Source organism: Urocitellus parryii, chromosome 6 (assembly GCF_045843805.1).
Source record: "Urocitellus parryii isolate mUroPar1 chromosome 6, mUroPar1.hap1, whole genome shotgun sequence".
In the NCBI taxonomy this organism is placed as follows: Eukaryota; Metazoa; Chordata; class Mammalia; order Rodentia; family Sciuridae; genus Urocitellus; species Urocitellus parryii.
In genome coordinates, this window is record NC_135536.1 from 6,404,536 (window position 1) to 6,417,807 (window position 13,272).

A 13,272-nucleotide genomic window follows, 5' to 3' on the forward strand; every position below is an offset into this window, starting at 1 on the left:
TGTACTGAGGACCTTGCTGACCTTGGAGGTCCCCAGACAAGTGAGCACGCCCTGAGCTCTGCCAAGGAGCCCACACTGGGCCAGAGGGGAGCAGGCTTAGTCTCTGTCCTAGAGTTGGGCTGGCTTTCCTTTTTAGGCCACAGAACTCTTTGGAATAAGTTGAAATATTCCACTTACAAGGAACAAAGGCGACACATCCTGTGTGTTCTGCACACAACTCTGCAGCCTAACTGTGGACCAACAGGAGATTTCTATCTCAACATAAGAAATCACTGAAGCAGTTGGAGGTAAGACTAACGGACAGAAAAGCTCACAGCACACACCCGGGTGACAGCCACCTGCAGTCGGCCTGTCTCTTGCTCTGTCAGAGCCTAGAAAAGTTCAGGTTCCATGCCCTGCCACCTATGGGACGCTGGCCCTACCACTCTGGTGGCCAGGAACAAGGTTTCTGAAGTCCCCGAGGCTCGCCTAGGCACTCCATCTTAGCCTGCTCTATCCGAGCACAGCTGACCCGGGGCCCTCTGCTCTGTGAACCTCTTTAGGCCTTTCAAAACACCTGCTACAAGAGCAAGGGCAACAGACACTCCAGAGTGGAGAGACCTGCTGGAAAACACGAGGCCAGGGCTGAGCCTGAGAGGCCACGGGACTTGCCCACTGGAGAGAGCTGGCTTTTGCCTGGGCCACACACTTCTCAGTTAGTGTCCTGTTTCTTGGTGTCTGTCCCACTGGACTGAGAGCTCTTCGAAGGCGGAGGCTCTGCCATATTCCCTTGGTAAACTCAGTCCTTACGGGGTGCAGACACGAGTAGCTGTTGGACAAGTGACTCCAGGAGTGGAAAAGGCAGTGCATTTGCGATCATGTGCCCAGGGGACGTCCCTCTTGCAACTCTACACAGTCCATTCTCACAGTGAGCAGCTGCCAGCTACCAGCAGGTGTCACAGATACCATCAGCACTTGGCTTCACCACCGCCTGGGACGGAAGTCAGAAGCCACAACACCGACGGTGGCCCACTGTGCAAAGCAGGGCTGCTGGGGCTGCGGCTCCAGGTGCCTCTCAGCTCGGCCAGGCCAGGCCCAGGGACAGAGAGCTGTGGGGAGGCTGGCCACAGTGTAACCTCTCTCTGAGGCCTCAGGGAGTGCAGGCTCCCTCCTCTGCTCCCCGGGAGGGTCCTCTTAGGGCCACACTCTAAGGTTCTCAGGTCTCTTACTGGTTCCCCCAGAAGAGCACAATGGTCCTGTCAGCCAATGCCCCAACTTGGCTGCTCCTTCACACAGCTCACCCCCTGTGCTGGGGACTCAACTTGTCTCCCCACCAGCACTAGCATCTGCCCATGACCGAGGGGCGTTCTGGAGGAAGGGCATTCAGCACCGAAGACAGACAGTACCAGCCAGTGCCTCGGGGGAGCACCTGCCAAGCCCTGAGAGCTGACATGAGCTAGTGCCCACCGAGCTCCCAGCAGCCCCTCGGCCCCTCTGCTTTGCCCCAAGCTCCTGCTCTACATCCTCCTTCACTCCCAAGCCCCCACTGGACTTGGCTTCTGTCCTGAGGTCACACTGAAACAGCTCCAAAGGTTGCCCCGACCCTGCTCTGGAATCGATCACCACTGGTGACACCTCATCCTCATTTTGGAAAACCTCTCCTGACCAACTCAGTCGTCCACTCCCTGGCACCTCCATTGACCTCTCAGACTCCTCCCAGCCTGCTCAGAGCCTTCTCCCCACTCGCCTCGACATCGAGGGTCCTGAAGCTGGGCCCAGGAAAGGCCTCGCTAGACTAAGAGTCCTGCGGAGTGGCTCGAGAACGCGGCTGTGCATGCGCTGGCACCAGCCACAGCAGCCGGCTCCAAGGGGCTGCTCCAGAGTCACTCTCAAGGCTCGGCTTTCCCACATGTGCCCTGCTTAGCTCCTTCCTCTTCCCGTGGTTCTCAGAACCACGTGCTGCAAGGCTCAGAGAGCCACTCCTGGGGTGCTCTCACTCCACTGCAGCAGAGCCTGACGCCAGGACCCGGGTCTCCCCGTTAACACACGCTCCGGCTGATTCCGCAGCAAGCAGTCCAGGACGAGAACCTTGCCTTCAGACCGCGCTCTTTCACCCCCGGCAGAGTTTACCTGATCGCCAGTGTGCTGGCGTCCCTCTGCTGACCCATCTGATCCCAGCCCTCTTTCTAAACTAGGAACCACATCTCCAGCTTCTAGACCTACCTCGGAGAACTCCAAACCCAACTTATGCAAGCAGGAAGCATTCTTCCCACCATTCCCTGGTTCAGAAAATGGACCCCCAACCCCTGTCCCAAGGTCCCATCTGAAACCTGAAAGTCACTCAATCACTGTCTTGTGCCTGGCTCTCTGTGACAAACAGGCCACACCCACTGGACTCTTTCTTTCCCACAGTGCTGGGGATGCTACCTGGGCCACCTGTACCCTAGGCAAATACTCCACCATGGAGCCGTGCCCAGCCCCAAAGGACTTCTTAATCTCTCTCCTCTCTGCCCGTCTGTGGTCACTGCCTCAATCCTGGCTGTCTCTCATTGATGTCATGATGGGTTCCTGCTGACCCTCCTGCCTCCAATTCCAAGTCTCCTGACCTCCTTTTGCAGTGTCACCAGAGGTGTTCATCAAAGGCACACCAGATGTGTCTCTGCCCTCACTGGGAGCTCTGCCCCTCTCAGGCTTTGACTCATACAAGCTCCTCAATGCCTCTGCTGTCTCCGTCTGCATCTCACCTTAGCTACCCAATCTCTCCTTCCTCTTTCCTCATCTTCCTGGGAGCTGTGTGGAGGACTCAAAGGCTTGCCAGGTGGAGCTCAGCACGGGGAGTGTGGTCAGCTCCCTGCTCCTGCAGCCCTCGGGCTCCCCACCTTCCCCCGAAGAGCCTAGTCTTGTGGAAATACTCAGGGCCTTAACAGACTCGGTCCCCCATGGCCTCTCTGCCCCAGATCATGCTGTTCCTTCTGCCCAGACACTTCCTCCAGCCTCGCTGATGGGTAGCTCCAAACCCCAGAGCCGCAGATAGGCTACCTCTCTTAGAAAGCCTTCCTTGAGGCCCCAGGCCGAGCTAGACAGCCTTCCACGAGCCCTCGTCTCACATCCCTGGCCGATCACCGCAGCAGCCCTTCCCAACGTGTACTGCAAGAAGGGTCTACTCTGGGGCCACTCTGAGGACAATGCCTGCCTCCAGGCCAGGCTCTTCCCTCAAGACAGGCTCCTGGCTCCCTTCCGCCTGGGTGCCCTCCTGCCTGTTGTCTTGGACCTCCAAAGGTCCTCAGATGTGGCTCCAGAGTTCTATGTGGAAAAAGTGGGATGTTTTGCTTTTGTTCTTCTTATGTGAAAGATTTCAACACAAGTTCTAAAGTGGTCTATGGAATATGGTCTATTGAAAGCCACCAGCGTCAAAGGTCCAAGACAACAGGGCTGACTCTTGGTCAAGTCCCCACAAGCTTCCCTCCTTGCTCTCCTGGACCTGCTGCCGGAGTCCTGCCTGGGAAGTCTCAGACAGGAAAGTGGATGTGTGCACAGTCACTGTGGTAGAGTTCGGTCCAGCAGCCAAAGCATGTCCCTGACATTTGGTCTGATTAAAATGACTTTGCTGTCATCACTCAAGTAATTAGAAGGAAGAGATTTCCTAAGACACGCTCTCCTCCCAATCCCCAGTTTGACCCTGAACTTTGCTCATGGCTCAGGTCAAGCATCACCACCTTTAGTGACAGGTCTGTTCACTGCCATTCACTTAACAGCTACTACTACGAGTGGCCATGCTGCTTTGGACCTAGACGTGCCTGCCCTGGGAACTGCAACCTTACAGGGAAAAGACAATCGCAAAATGGGAACCAAGTGCTAGAGGAGGGAGCGTGCTGGGCCTGGGGGAGGAGTGCCCATCTTTAGGGCTAACGCAACATCAGCGATTCACACACAAGGCAGTGCTCGGAGCAGTCCGTGTGCTCAGGAGTTCTCTGCCCCTGGCCTGCTCCGAGGTCCCGTGCGCTTCTCACCAGTTTCAAGATTTCAGGAAAGCTCTTTAGAGCCCATCTGCCTCCAGAGACCATAAGCTCCTGGCTGCATCTGAGCCATCGGAGCCACCAGAGCCCATGTCCTCCTGAGTGTGGGCTACTGCCTGACTTGACAGGCCAGGGCCTGGTAGGTGGCAGAGGAACTCAGAAGTGGTGAATGGGGACCCTGGAGACAAGTGCACCAGAGCAGGCTGTGGGCCCCTGTGGAGTCCGGATTTGTTCACTGCCTTCTCAGGAGCCAGGAGGAGGGAGGGAGCCTCTGGGCTGGAGCAAGGCGGGGCTGGCAGCTGGCTGCGGTTGAGCCAGGACAAGGACCTGGATCAGGAGGCAGGAGCCTCTCTTTGCGAATGCCAGCCTCCCTCTCCAAAGCACCTCTTGTGATAGTTTGGTAGCCCTCTCCTGGGACAGCCTGTGTGATTTCGTGAGAGCTCAAGACAGCCACCCCGAGGTCCCTGCTCCACTTAGCCCACTTCACACTAGGGGACTTGTCTCAAGTCACACTCCTCCACTGTCTTGGACTTGCCCTTTCTCAAACTCTTCCCTGGTCTCTTGTGACACAGTGCCAGCTTGGCTCCTCTCCAGAATGCTCCTTTTCTGACCACTGTCTTTTCCAAGGAGAGCAGCAGAGAGACAGCACTGGAGGAAGTCTGCTCGGCTGGTGGGGCAGAGGGAGGCCTGGCATAGCCTACAGAGGCCATCGCGCAGAGACCGGGAAGTGAGGCTGGGTGTGTCTTCGGGGGAGGAAGGTGAGGCTCTGCAGAAGGAAGGTGCTGAGCCTCTGGACTAGCTCCTGAATCTGCTGGAGATCCAATTAGACTGAGGACATAAGTGGGAGGGCAGTGGGCCTGACATGATTGGTGCCGGCTGACACCATGTTGAACAAGGAAAACGAAATGCCAAAGCTGCACACAGTGAGCCCTCAGTGGAGTTCGCCTGGAGCCACCCTGTGAGCGCCATGCAGCCATGGCTACCTCAGATTCTTTTAGCCCCTCAGGAGAAAAATAAGGTGGCAGGTCCCTCCTGGGCCCGGAGAAGCACTCTCCTTCTGGGGGCCCGTCTTTGGGGAGTGTCCCAGGACCACTAGAAACATTGCCAAGATCCAAAGGAGGGACAGTGGACCACCCCCAGGCCTCGCTGTGGGCAGTCTCCACACCCTTGCACCTGTACCCTCCTGCAGCTCTCCTCACCTGTCACCTCCAGGGAGAGCAACTCCTGGACCCCAGGAAAAGCAGGCCGATGCTCCCTGCTGGCCCCTCCCCTTCACTCTGCCCAACATGCAGGTCCTGTTTATCCCTCCCCCTCAGACTCAGCAGGAGAGCCGAGGCAGGCTGACTTCTGTTTGCTTTTTGAAATACTGTTTATCACTGCTCCAGTTACTGGGACCCCAGGATGGCTCAGTAAAAATCTGAATAACACTGGCTGGTACACTTGCTGAACTCTGCTGAGTGTTATTTGTGGGCAATCAAGGATTTCTGGTGGGGGACAGGGGACTATGACTCACTTGGGCTCTGGCCACCTCTGCTTTCTCTTGGTCCATTTCTGCATTCATTGAAAAACAAACCAAGCAAACACGCACTTACTGAGCATCGACTGTATACCGAATGCATTCCCAGGCTCAAGGCTTAAAAGAAACTCAACTATCTGTTGAATACAAGATGTGGTCTGTCCCCAGGTGGAGGGCACACATGAGTGCACATTCAGAGTCACTCTGCTACGAGTCCTCTGAGGTGCTCTCAAGGTGAACCACCGGGGCAAGAAAGGCCCGTTCATTCCGTTCATTCCACCAGGGGCTCCAGGGAGGCTGCCAGGAGAACAGAGACTTTTCAAGGAGGGAATGACCCTTGGAGGAAAAGGGAGGTGTCAGCAAAGGCACAAGGCTGGGGGGCTGGGTGAGTGCCACCTCCCAGGTCACCATGGGTGGCAATGTTCTTTCCCACACCGACTCCAGGGGAAGGAGGAAACCCGCTCCATGCCAGGATGTCACAATGCAGGGATTGAGAAACAGACACCTGGAGTCCCAGAGGTGCCCAGCTGACACGCAGCCCGCAGGGACTGTTTCAGACGGTGGAGATAGGCTGGGAGGGCGCCTGCCCAGCGTCAGCCGCTCAGAGGCCGACACGCAGACACGCCTGTGCTCGGCCACGCACCTCCCGCTGCCTCCTGCACAGGGGCTTTCTCACTCCACTAGGCAAAGCAGAAAACCAACTCCCACTTTCCAAAAATTATTTTGAAGCGGTTTTCCCTTCCGCTTTCTAGTTGAAGAATTTCAAACGTACAGAAATGTACACTCTTGTCCCAACATTTTGCCATATGTGTCTTAGATATTTCCTTTTTTTTTTTTTTGTCCCCTGGATTATCTGAAAGTAAGCTGCAGATATGATGGTTCAGTCCTGGGTTCTTGACAATGTTGTTTAAAATAACAAGGTTCTGGCTAGGGTTGTGCCTCAGTGGGAGAGGCCCTGGGCTGAAAAATATCCTTATTTTTTTATTTTTAGTCATGTGAGGTTGGCGAATACAATATCCTTATCACACCAAAGGGAATCAATAATTTCTTAACAAATCTAATACAGAGGTCACTTACATTCCTGAGAATGTTTCTGACGACTTGGACCAGGCCCCACCCTGCACAGCCCACAGTTGTGCTATCTGTTAACTCTTTTTAAAGATAGGATTAGGGTTATTTGGGGGGGGGGAAGGTACTGGGGATTGAATCCAAAGGTGCTTTACCACTGAACTACACCCCAGGCCTTTTTAGTTTTGGGGACAGGGACACTTTACTGGCATTCCTGAGGCCACCAGATAGCATCTCTTTATATATGCTAATGCCACCTGCACTGACCATTGCTGTGATTTGGATGAGTGTCCTTCAAAGGTCCCCAGGTGGTGGGACCTAAGAGGTGGGCCTAGGGTCACTGGGGGTGTGCACTTGAAAGATACGCTGGGACCAGGGTCTCTTCCTCTCAGTCTTTTTCTGCTGCCTGGCTCATGGTGGTTTGCTCCACCCCACCATGCCACCGTGACGTGCTGCCCTTGCCAGGACCCAGAGTAATGGGGCTGCCCACCTGGGATGGGAACCTTCACAACTGGGAGCTAAACCACCATTTTCTCTTTATGAGTTGATCGCATCAAATATTTGTTACAGTCGTGAGGTTGGCGAATACAACCACGTTTGAGAGTAAAATGAGAACATATCAGTGTACATTTTGCTAGCTGACAACATCAAAACGCGTCATTGTATCGGGAAAGTTCCACTGGGTGTTTACAGGGTAAGAGCAAAGAAGGCAAAAGAAGTCTCAGTATCACTATATGGTTTTGACTCAGAAGCCAAAAAGGTCAGTTTCCTGACTGAATTTAGAGAACGGCTACAGACAGCACTGAACACAGTGGATTAGATCTGCATGCATCACCACGGAGACTGCGTGCCTGAGCCTTGTTTTGGTGAGTGTGAGACATTGAGAGAGGCTTTGGGTGACTGTGCCTGCGTCCCGCGTCTGGCCCATTCATCCCCTCTTCCAGCCACATGGAGGGAGGGAGGAAAGGATCACCCACCACGGGCAATCAATCCACACATTTGCCTCTTCTCCCCAGGGCCACGTCCTGGGCGCACACGCAGCTACTCCTCCCCCCTGTGACACGAGTGGAATCGGACACAAGTCCTTCCTCAGTGAGTGAGTGACGTGACTGAAGGTGATGCGTACCTTGGGAAAACCCAAAGCATAACAGACAACAGGGGCCGGGCGGGTGGGACCTCCTGTCGCCCCCACGGGCAACGGTCACTTTTGCTGTGTCTCCTGCGGCCATACCCTGCTATCAGCAGGTTCCTGCTTAGGTCAGCCTTGTCCAACCGGTGTGCACTGGGGTCTGTTCTTAGAGCGCTCCAGGCCCCTGCTCCGGCTGGCCGACTCTCCAGCGGCAGAGTCGAGCTCCTCACTGTGGTAAAGGAGCCGCCCCCCCTGAGTCGCGGTAGACTTGGGGTTTCCCTCGCCCACTTCAGACCCATCAGGAAGTCCTGCAGCCATCCCTCCCAAGTCTACATCCGGCTTCCCGTCTCCACCTATGTTAGATGTAGGCTCCCCTCTCACCCATATAGGCTCCATCGAGAAGTCCTGTAGGCACCCCCCAAGTCCTGTATCTGGCTCCCTCTCTCCCCCTCGCCACCATCACCTCTTTCTGGATGGCTGGGCAGCCTCCCAGGAGGGCTTCCTGCCTCTGTTCTTGTCACACTGGGACCGTCATTCACACAATGGTCAGAGAGATGGTCCTCAGGCTGCTCCTGGAGTCTTTCCCTGTGCCAAGACCCTCCTATGTCTTCCCCACGTGACTTGATCCAAGGCCTCGCACTGCGGCTGCGCCATCAGGCTGCCGACTCTCTGCCCTTCTCCTCCCACTCTCCCCTTGACCCATGGCACCAGCTTCCTATTCCTCTTCTGACCCTTGAGACCATCAGGTTGTTCTCATCTCAGGCCACTGGCTGCCTGCCCCCACCCCTGCCGGTGTTTTCAGCTCCGGCACTTCTCCAGGCTGCCTGTGTCCTCACTGAGGGACAGTCAAGGGGCAGGCCAGTCTTCCTGTACCACTGGCTCTGCTTGAGCTCCTATCTTCCTTAATGGGCCCCCACCCCAGCCCACCCCAGCAACTTTGAGGACGAGACTATCCACTTGGCTCATCACCTACAGCCCAGCACCTAGAGCAGCCCTGGCTGACCAGACACCTGCTGGGTCCCCTTTTTAAAAACATGTTCCCTGTCCTTTGAAGTTTGCCTGAGAGCCCACTCTCCTGGGAGTCTCTCCTGGCCACCAGCTCCTGCACGCTCTACTCTTCCTGCCATGCTGCTTGGTCCTCCCCCAGGCCCTCCTCTCCTCTGTGAGTGCATCCCCCTCTTCCCAGGGCAGAGGCCAGCGCTGGCTCCTGTGTAGAGCAGGGAGCGTGGCATCTGGAGCGGGAGGCGTGAGCCAGGCCTGGGCCCCTCACTCACTGGCTGTTTCTGGTCCAGCTCCTCTCTCCCTCTTTGTCTAGAAATGCACTGTGGGCAGTATTTGTGAAGAAGTCAGGCACTGCCGACCGCCAAGAGGCCACACTGGGCAGCAGATGGCTGCATCTGTGGGAACAACAGCTGCACACGGCCTTTCCCAGGTACAATCCACTGCCACGACAAGCCCCTGGCTGCCTTCAGGAGGATGGCCCCGGAATCTCAGACCTGGCCCAGGCAGGCTGCTACCTGTTCATCTGCAGGCCCAGGCTTCTTTCTAGAATCTTCCACTCTCCCTAAGTTGCCTATGTGTGCTCTCTCCCCTCCCTATGAAGAGGACACACCACCTCTTTGGCTCTGCTGGGATCTGGTGTTCACTCCTCCTTCACATGTCCCTGTGCATGACAAGGGATCTTTAGGCCATGTTCTTCTGCTGTTTACTTCGGAGGTCCAGCTACAAAGACTGGGGAGGGAAGGGTGCTCCTCCCCACGCTTGCTCCCTTCAGGACTCTTGTGGGAATCATCACAGCATTCTGTGTGCTGCCATGTGCTCGAGAGAGTTCTGGCTCCCAACACTTGCTGGGGTGCTCGGGAGTGTTTCCTGAGGGAGGGGTGCCAGAGCTGGGGCCCACAAGGTGCATCTCTGTGGTAGGAAGCTCTCTGTGGCCCCTGGAGGCCAGGGTAACTCGGAGTCTGGCTCCCATGGGGTCCCCACTCTGCAAGGGCCTGCTCCCAAGGCTGCAGTGCTATAGCTTGGCCGATGCTGCTGTCTGCACAGTCACCTTGGGTGGGTCATGGTCTGCCTGTGGACAAGCACAAACAGCCCTGATGGGGGTCGAGGCACCACGGAACCTGGGATCTATCTGGTTCTGCACACTCAGCACAGAGAAGTCCCACTGGACGCTGGGCCTTGAGAGCTGAACCGGGTCAGCAGTCTTCAGACTTCAAAATCAGCATCCCCACCACCATACCACACTTTTACTCCTCAGTGGAACGTGGGGGAACGCACACATGAAGAGAGCAGGGTACCACGGGCTGAGGCGGAGGGTAAGCAGGGAGCACTGATGTACACAGCTCTGCACAGCTGGTCCCCAAGGCCTTCCACATGGAGAGTCTTCAGATTTCTTTCTTTTTTTTCTTTTGGTACTGGGAATTGAACCCAGGGTGTCCTACCACTGAGCAACATCCTCAGCCTTTTTATTTTTTTATTTCGAGATACGTCTTGCTAAGTTGCCCAGGCAGGCCTTGAACCTTATGATCCTCCTGCCTCAGCCTCCCCTGTCGCTGGGATTTCAGGCACGCACCACTGAGCCTGGCAGCTTCTCAGATTTCTAAATTTTAACAGACCTTTAAAAAATCTTGCTGTGCACCCTCCCCATTTACTCCAGACTGTTTTCTGCCATCAGTGATTGACAGGGTGGAGTGAGCTGCCTAAACTTTTCACCACTGAATTTACAACTGAAAATGGCTTTGGAAGTGAATGTGCCTTTGAATGGAAAGCATTCCACAGTGCCACCCACAAGTCCTTCAAAGCTAAAGGAGATTTACTAAAGTGATAGAGAACTGGCTGCAAAGGAGCAGGAATAAAGCCACCAAAACCCAAAACAACGAAACCTTTGTTTCCCATGTGATTGGACTGGGCCTGGAGATAATGGGTCCAGCCATGGCAGAGATGGCCAGAAGGTGAGAGCCATGGTCCCCTTGCTGCCCGGCAGGAACGCTGGACAGGACCCACCTTTCTTTGCTCCACTTGTAGGCAAGTAGCTGTGTACCTTGGGCAAGACCCACCGCTTGGCAGAGGCTAAGCCTCCCTGCCACGGGCAGGAGCTGGGACACCTTCCCTGTCCACCCAAGGGGGCAAAGGACTCACAGAGGACAACTGCCGACTAGCACTTTGGAAACTGTGATAGGAAGCTCTCTGGGGCCCCTGGAGGCCAGGGTAACTCAGAGTTTTTACAGTGAGGGATCATTATTTTATGCTAAGACACAAAGCTCTAATGAAGAGTCAATCAAAAAAGTCCCAAATCCCAGAGAATGAAACTGCTCTGTCACCTATCATCTTCTATGAGGTCACAGGGTAGAGGACACTCAGTCCAAACCACAGTGTTGGCTTTGGGAACAGCATTCACAATGCACAGGTTTGCAGACCCACAGATGCTCCCGCACCTTCCACAGCCAGTCTATGGGACCAGAGGTCTAAGGCCTTGATTCTCTGGCAAGTCAGTGTCCCAGCTATTACAGTTCATCAAGTTTCTATTGAAAAAGAAACCTGGGTTCTCCCCTCCTACCAAACAACCTGCCCCAGGCCATCCAGGAAAGAAGGACCAGGACGCTCCAACCACACCACTGAGCCAAGAGCAGCCCCTCTCCCTAGTGAGGCAGATGGCCAACTTCTAATAAGGCTGTGGCTTAGAAGCCTTTCAAGGTCACAGGCATGAAGAGACACAGGTCTGGGAATGGAAAGACCAGCAGTTGGACAGTAAGGTCACTAGCTTGCTGTGTGACCTTGGGCAAGTCCCTTGCCCTCTGGCCCCGGATTCCCCAGTCACTGACTGAAATAACAGAGACCTGGGAGATTCCTCCGGCCCTCATCCTTAGGATTCTGGGTTTCCTCTTGACATCCCTCTGTCCCCTGTGGGTCCCAGTACTCACACCGTGGCCATGGCTGAAAGGCTGCAGCCCAGGGGCGTCCTGTGCTCCACCAGGCTGCGTGGGTCAGAGGACCACAGACCCTCTGAAGGCAGGGACTTGATTTTTAGACTCTACTTAAAACCAAACAGGAAAAGGAAGTTGAACCAGAGACAAAGGGGAAACAAACCCAAGTTAAAAACTGAAACCCAGGGAGAAAATAGAGAAACAAGAAGCTGGCAGGGCAGGGCCCACCATGTGGGCGGCTGGTGGTGTGACAGTGAAGCCTGAGACCGAAACCTCAGGCTTCTGGGAACTTCCTGTAAGGGCTGGGGTGGCCGAGGCAGAGCCAGGAGAGACCGAGCTGTGGTGCAGCGCTACCAGAGACCAGCAGCTCTGGTCTCCACTAAGTCAAAGCCATTTGGGGTCTGGGCCTGGGTTTTGTCTGCGTATACAGTGCAGGGTCAGCGCAGATGACTTTCTGCGGGCCTCTATGAGGAGGAGGCAAGAACTCAGGAGAGTTTTAGCTGATCTTCCAGAGAACAGACCACAGGGTGATGTTTTAATAGGTGGCAAAGCCTTAATGTTTGACTCTGGAGTAAAATCTGTTTTCTGCTGAGGACACACTTTGCGGTTCAGCCAGCTACTTACAGTTTGAAAGGAAACTGGCAGAACCCTGGGGACTTAGCATTGCCACCTCGTCAATAAGCGACCCCATGGCCTGTGTCCCCAGCTGTTTAACAGGGTTAGTAGGCCTGACTTTGCCTATCCCCCCATGTTCTCATGGAAAGGAGACCCATTCTTAAGCTGGCTTTTACAGTTTACTGAACACCTACCAAGAGTCATGCACCGAGCGAGAAGCCAGAAACCTAACCGGGAGGGCGGCAGCACCTGTCCTGGGAGGGCCTTGGCATTCAAAAAGGGGAGACCACAGGAAATGGCCATGCAATGTTCAGTGCAAGAGAAAGGTCTGTTCTATTCTAACTGGAGAGATGGATGTATTCCTCATGCTGGAACGTGCTTTACAGGTTTTAAAGTCATGCATTTCCTGTTAAGTTCTGTGTTAGCTGCAACCCAGAATTCTGACATATTGTGGTTTTCATTTTTACTGCTCAAAGCATTTGCGATTTTCCCTTGTGATTTCTTCTTCTATCCATGGATTATCCATGGTTTGTTTGATTTTGAAATAGCTGGTGTTTCCTACTCTGTTGCTGTTTATTTCTAGCTTAATTCTGCTGTGGTCCGAGGACAGGATCAGGATGATTTCATTTGTATTTCCTGGTATGGCTGAAATCCTTCTGCATTGTGAAGTCTTATCTTATGGTCCAGCATACAGTCTATTTCGGTGAATTAACATGATCATAAGAAAAAAAATGCACACTCTGAAGTTGGATATGTGTTCCATAAATGTCAATCAGGTCAGCAGTGCAATGAACATCTGTATTCTCACTGTTTTGCTGTTTGCTTTAGTCCATTGTTCTATCAGCTGCTGAGAGAAGGTCTTAACATCTCCAGCTGAGATTCTGGGTCTATTTCCCTCTTTAATTCTGTTAATTTTTATTTCATACATTTTGAAGCCCTTCTTAAGCACACTTCCCATCCTGGACTTTTTATTTTTTTATTTATTTTTGCTGCTACTGAAACAAATCACCACAAAGTTAGCACTTA

General features: G+C 54.2%; 1 protein-coding gene across 2 annotated transcripts in view; it reads right to left on the minus strand.

The window, feature by feature from the left end:
• Evl (Enah/Vasp-like) overlaps positions 1 to 11,712 on the minus strand; it is a 61,831-nt gene extending 50,119 nt beyond the window's left edge. For both annotated transcript variants that reach the window (XM_026415123.2, XM_026415120.2), the window contains exon 1: positions 11,629 to 11,712. In XM_026415123.2, coding sequence (XP_026270908.1) covers positions 11,629 to 11,639 — 11 coding nt within the window. In that variant the 5' untranslated portion in view covers positions 11,640 to 11,712. The remainder of the gene's footprint in view (positions 1 to 11,628) is intronic.
• Positions 11,713 to 13,272: the final 1,560 nt, after the last annotated feature.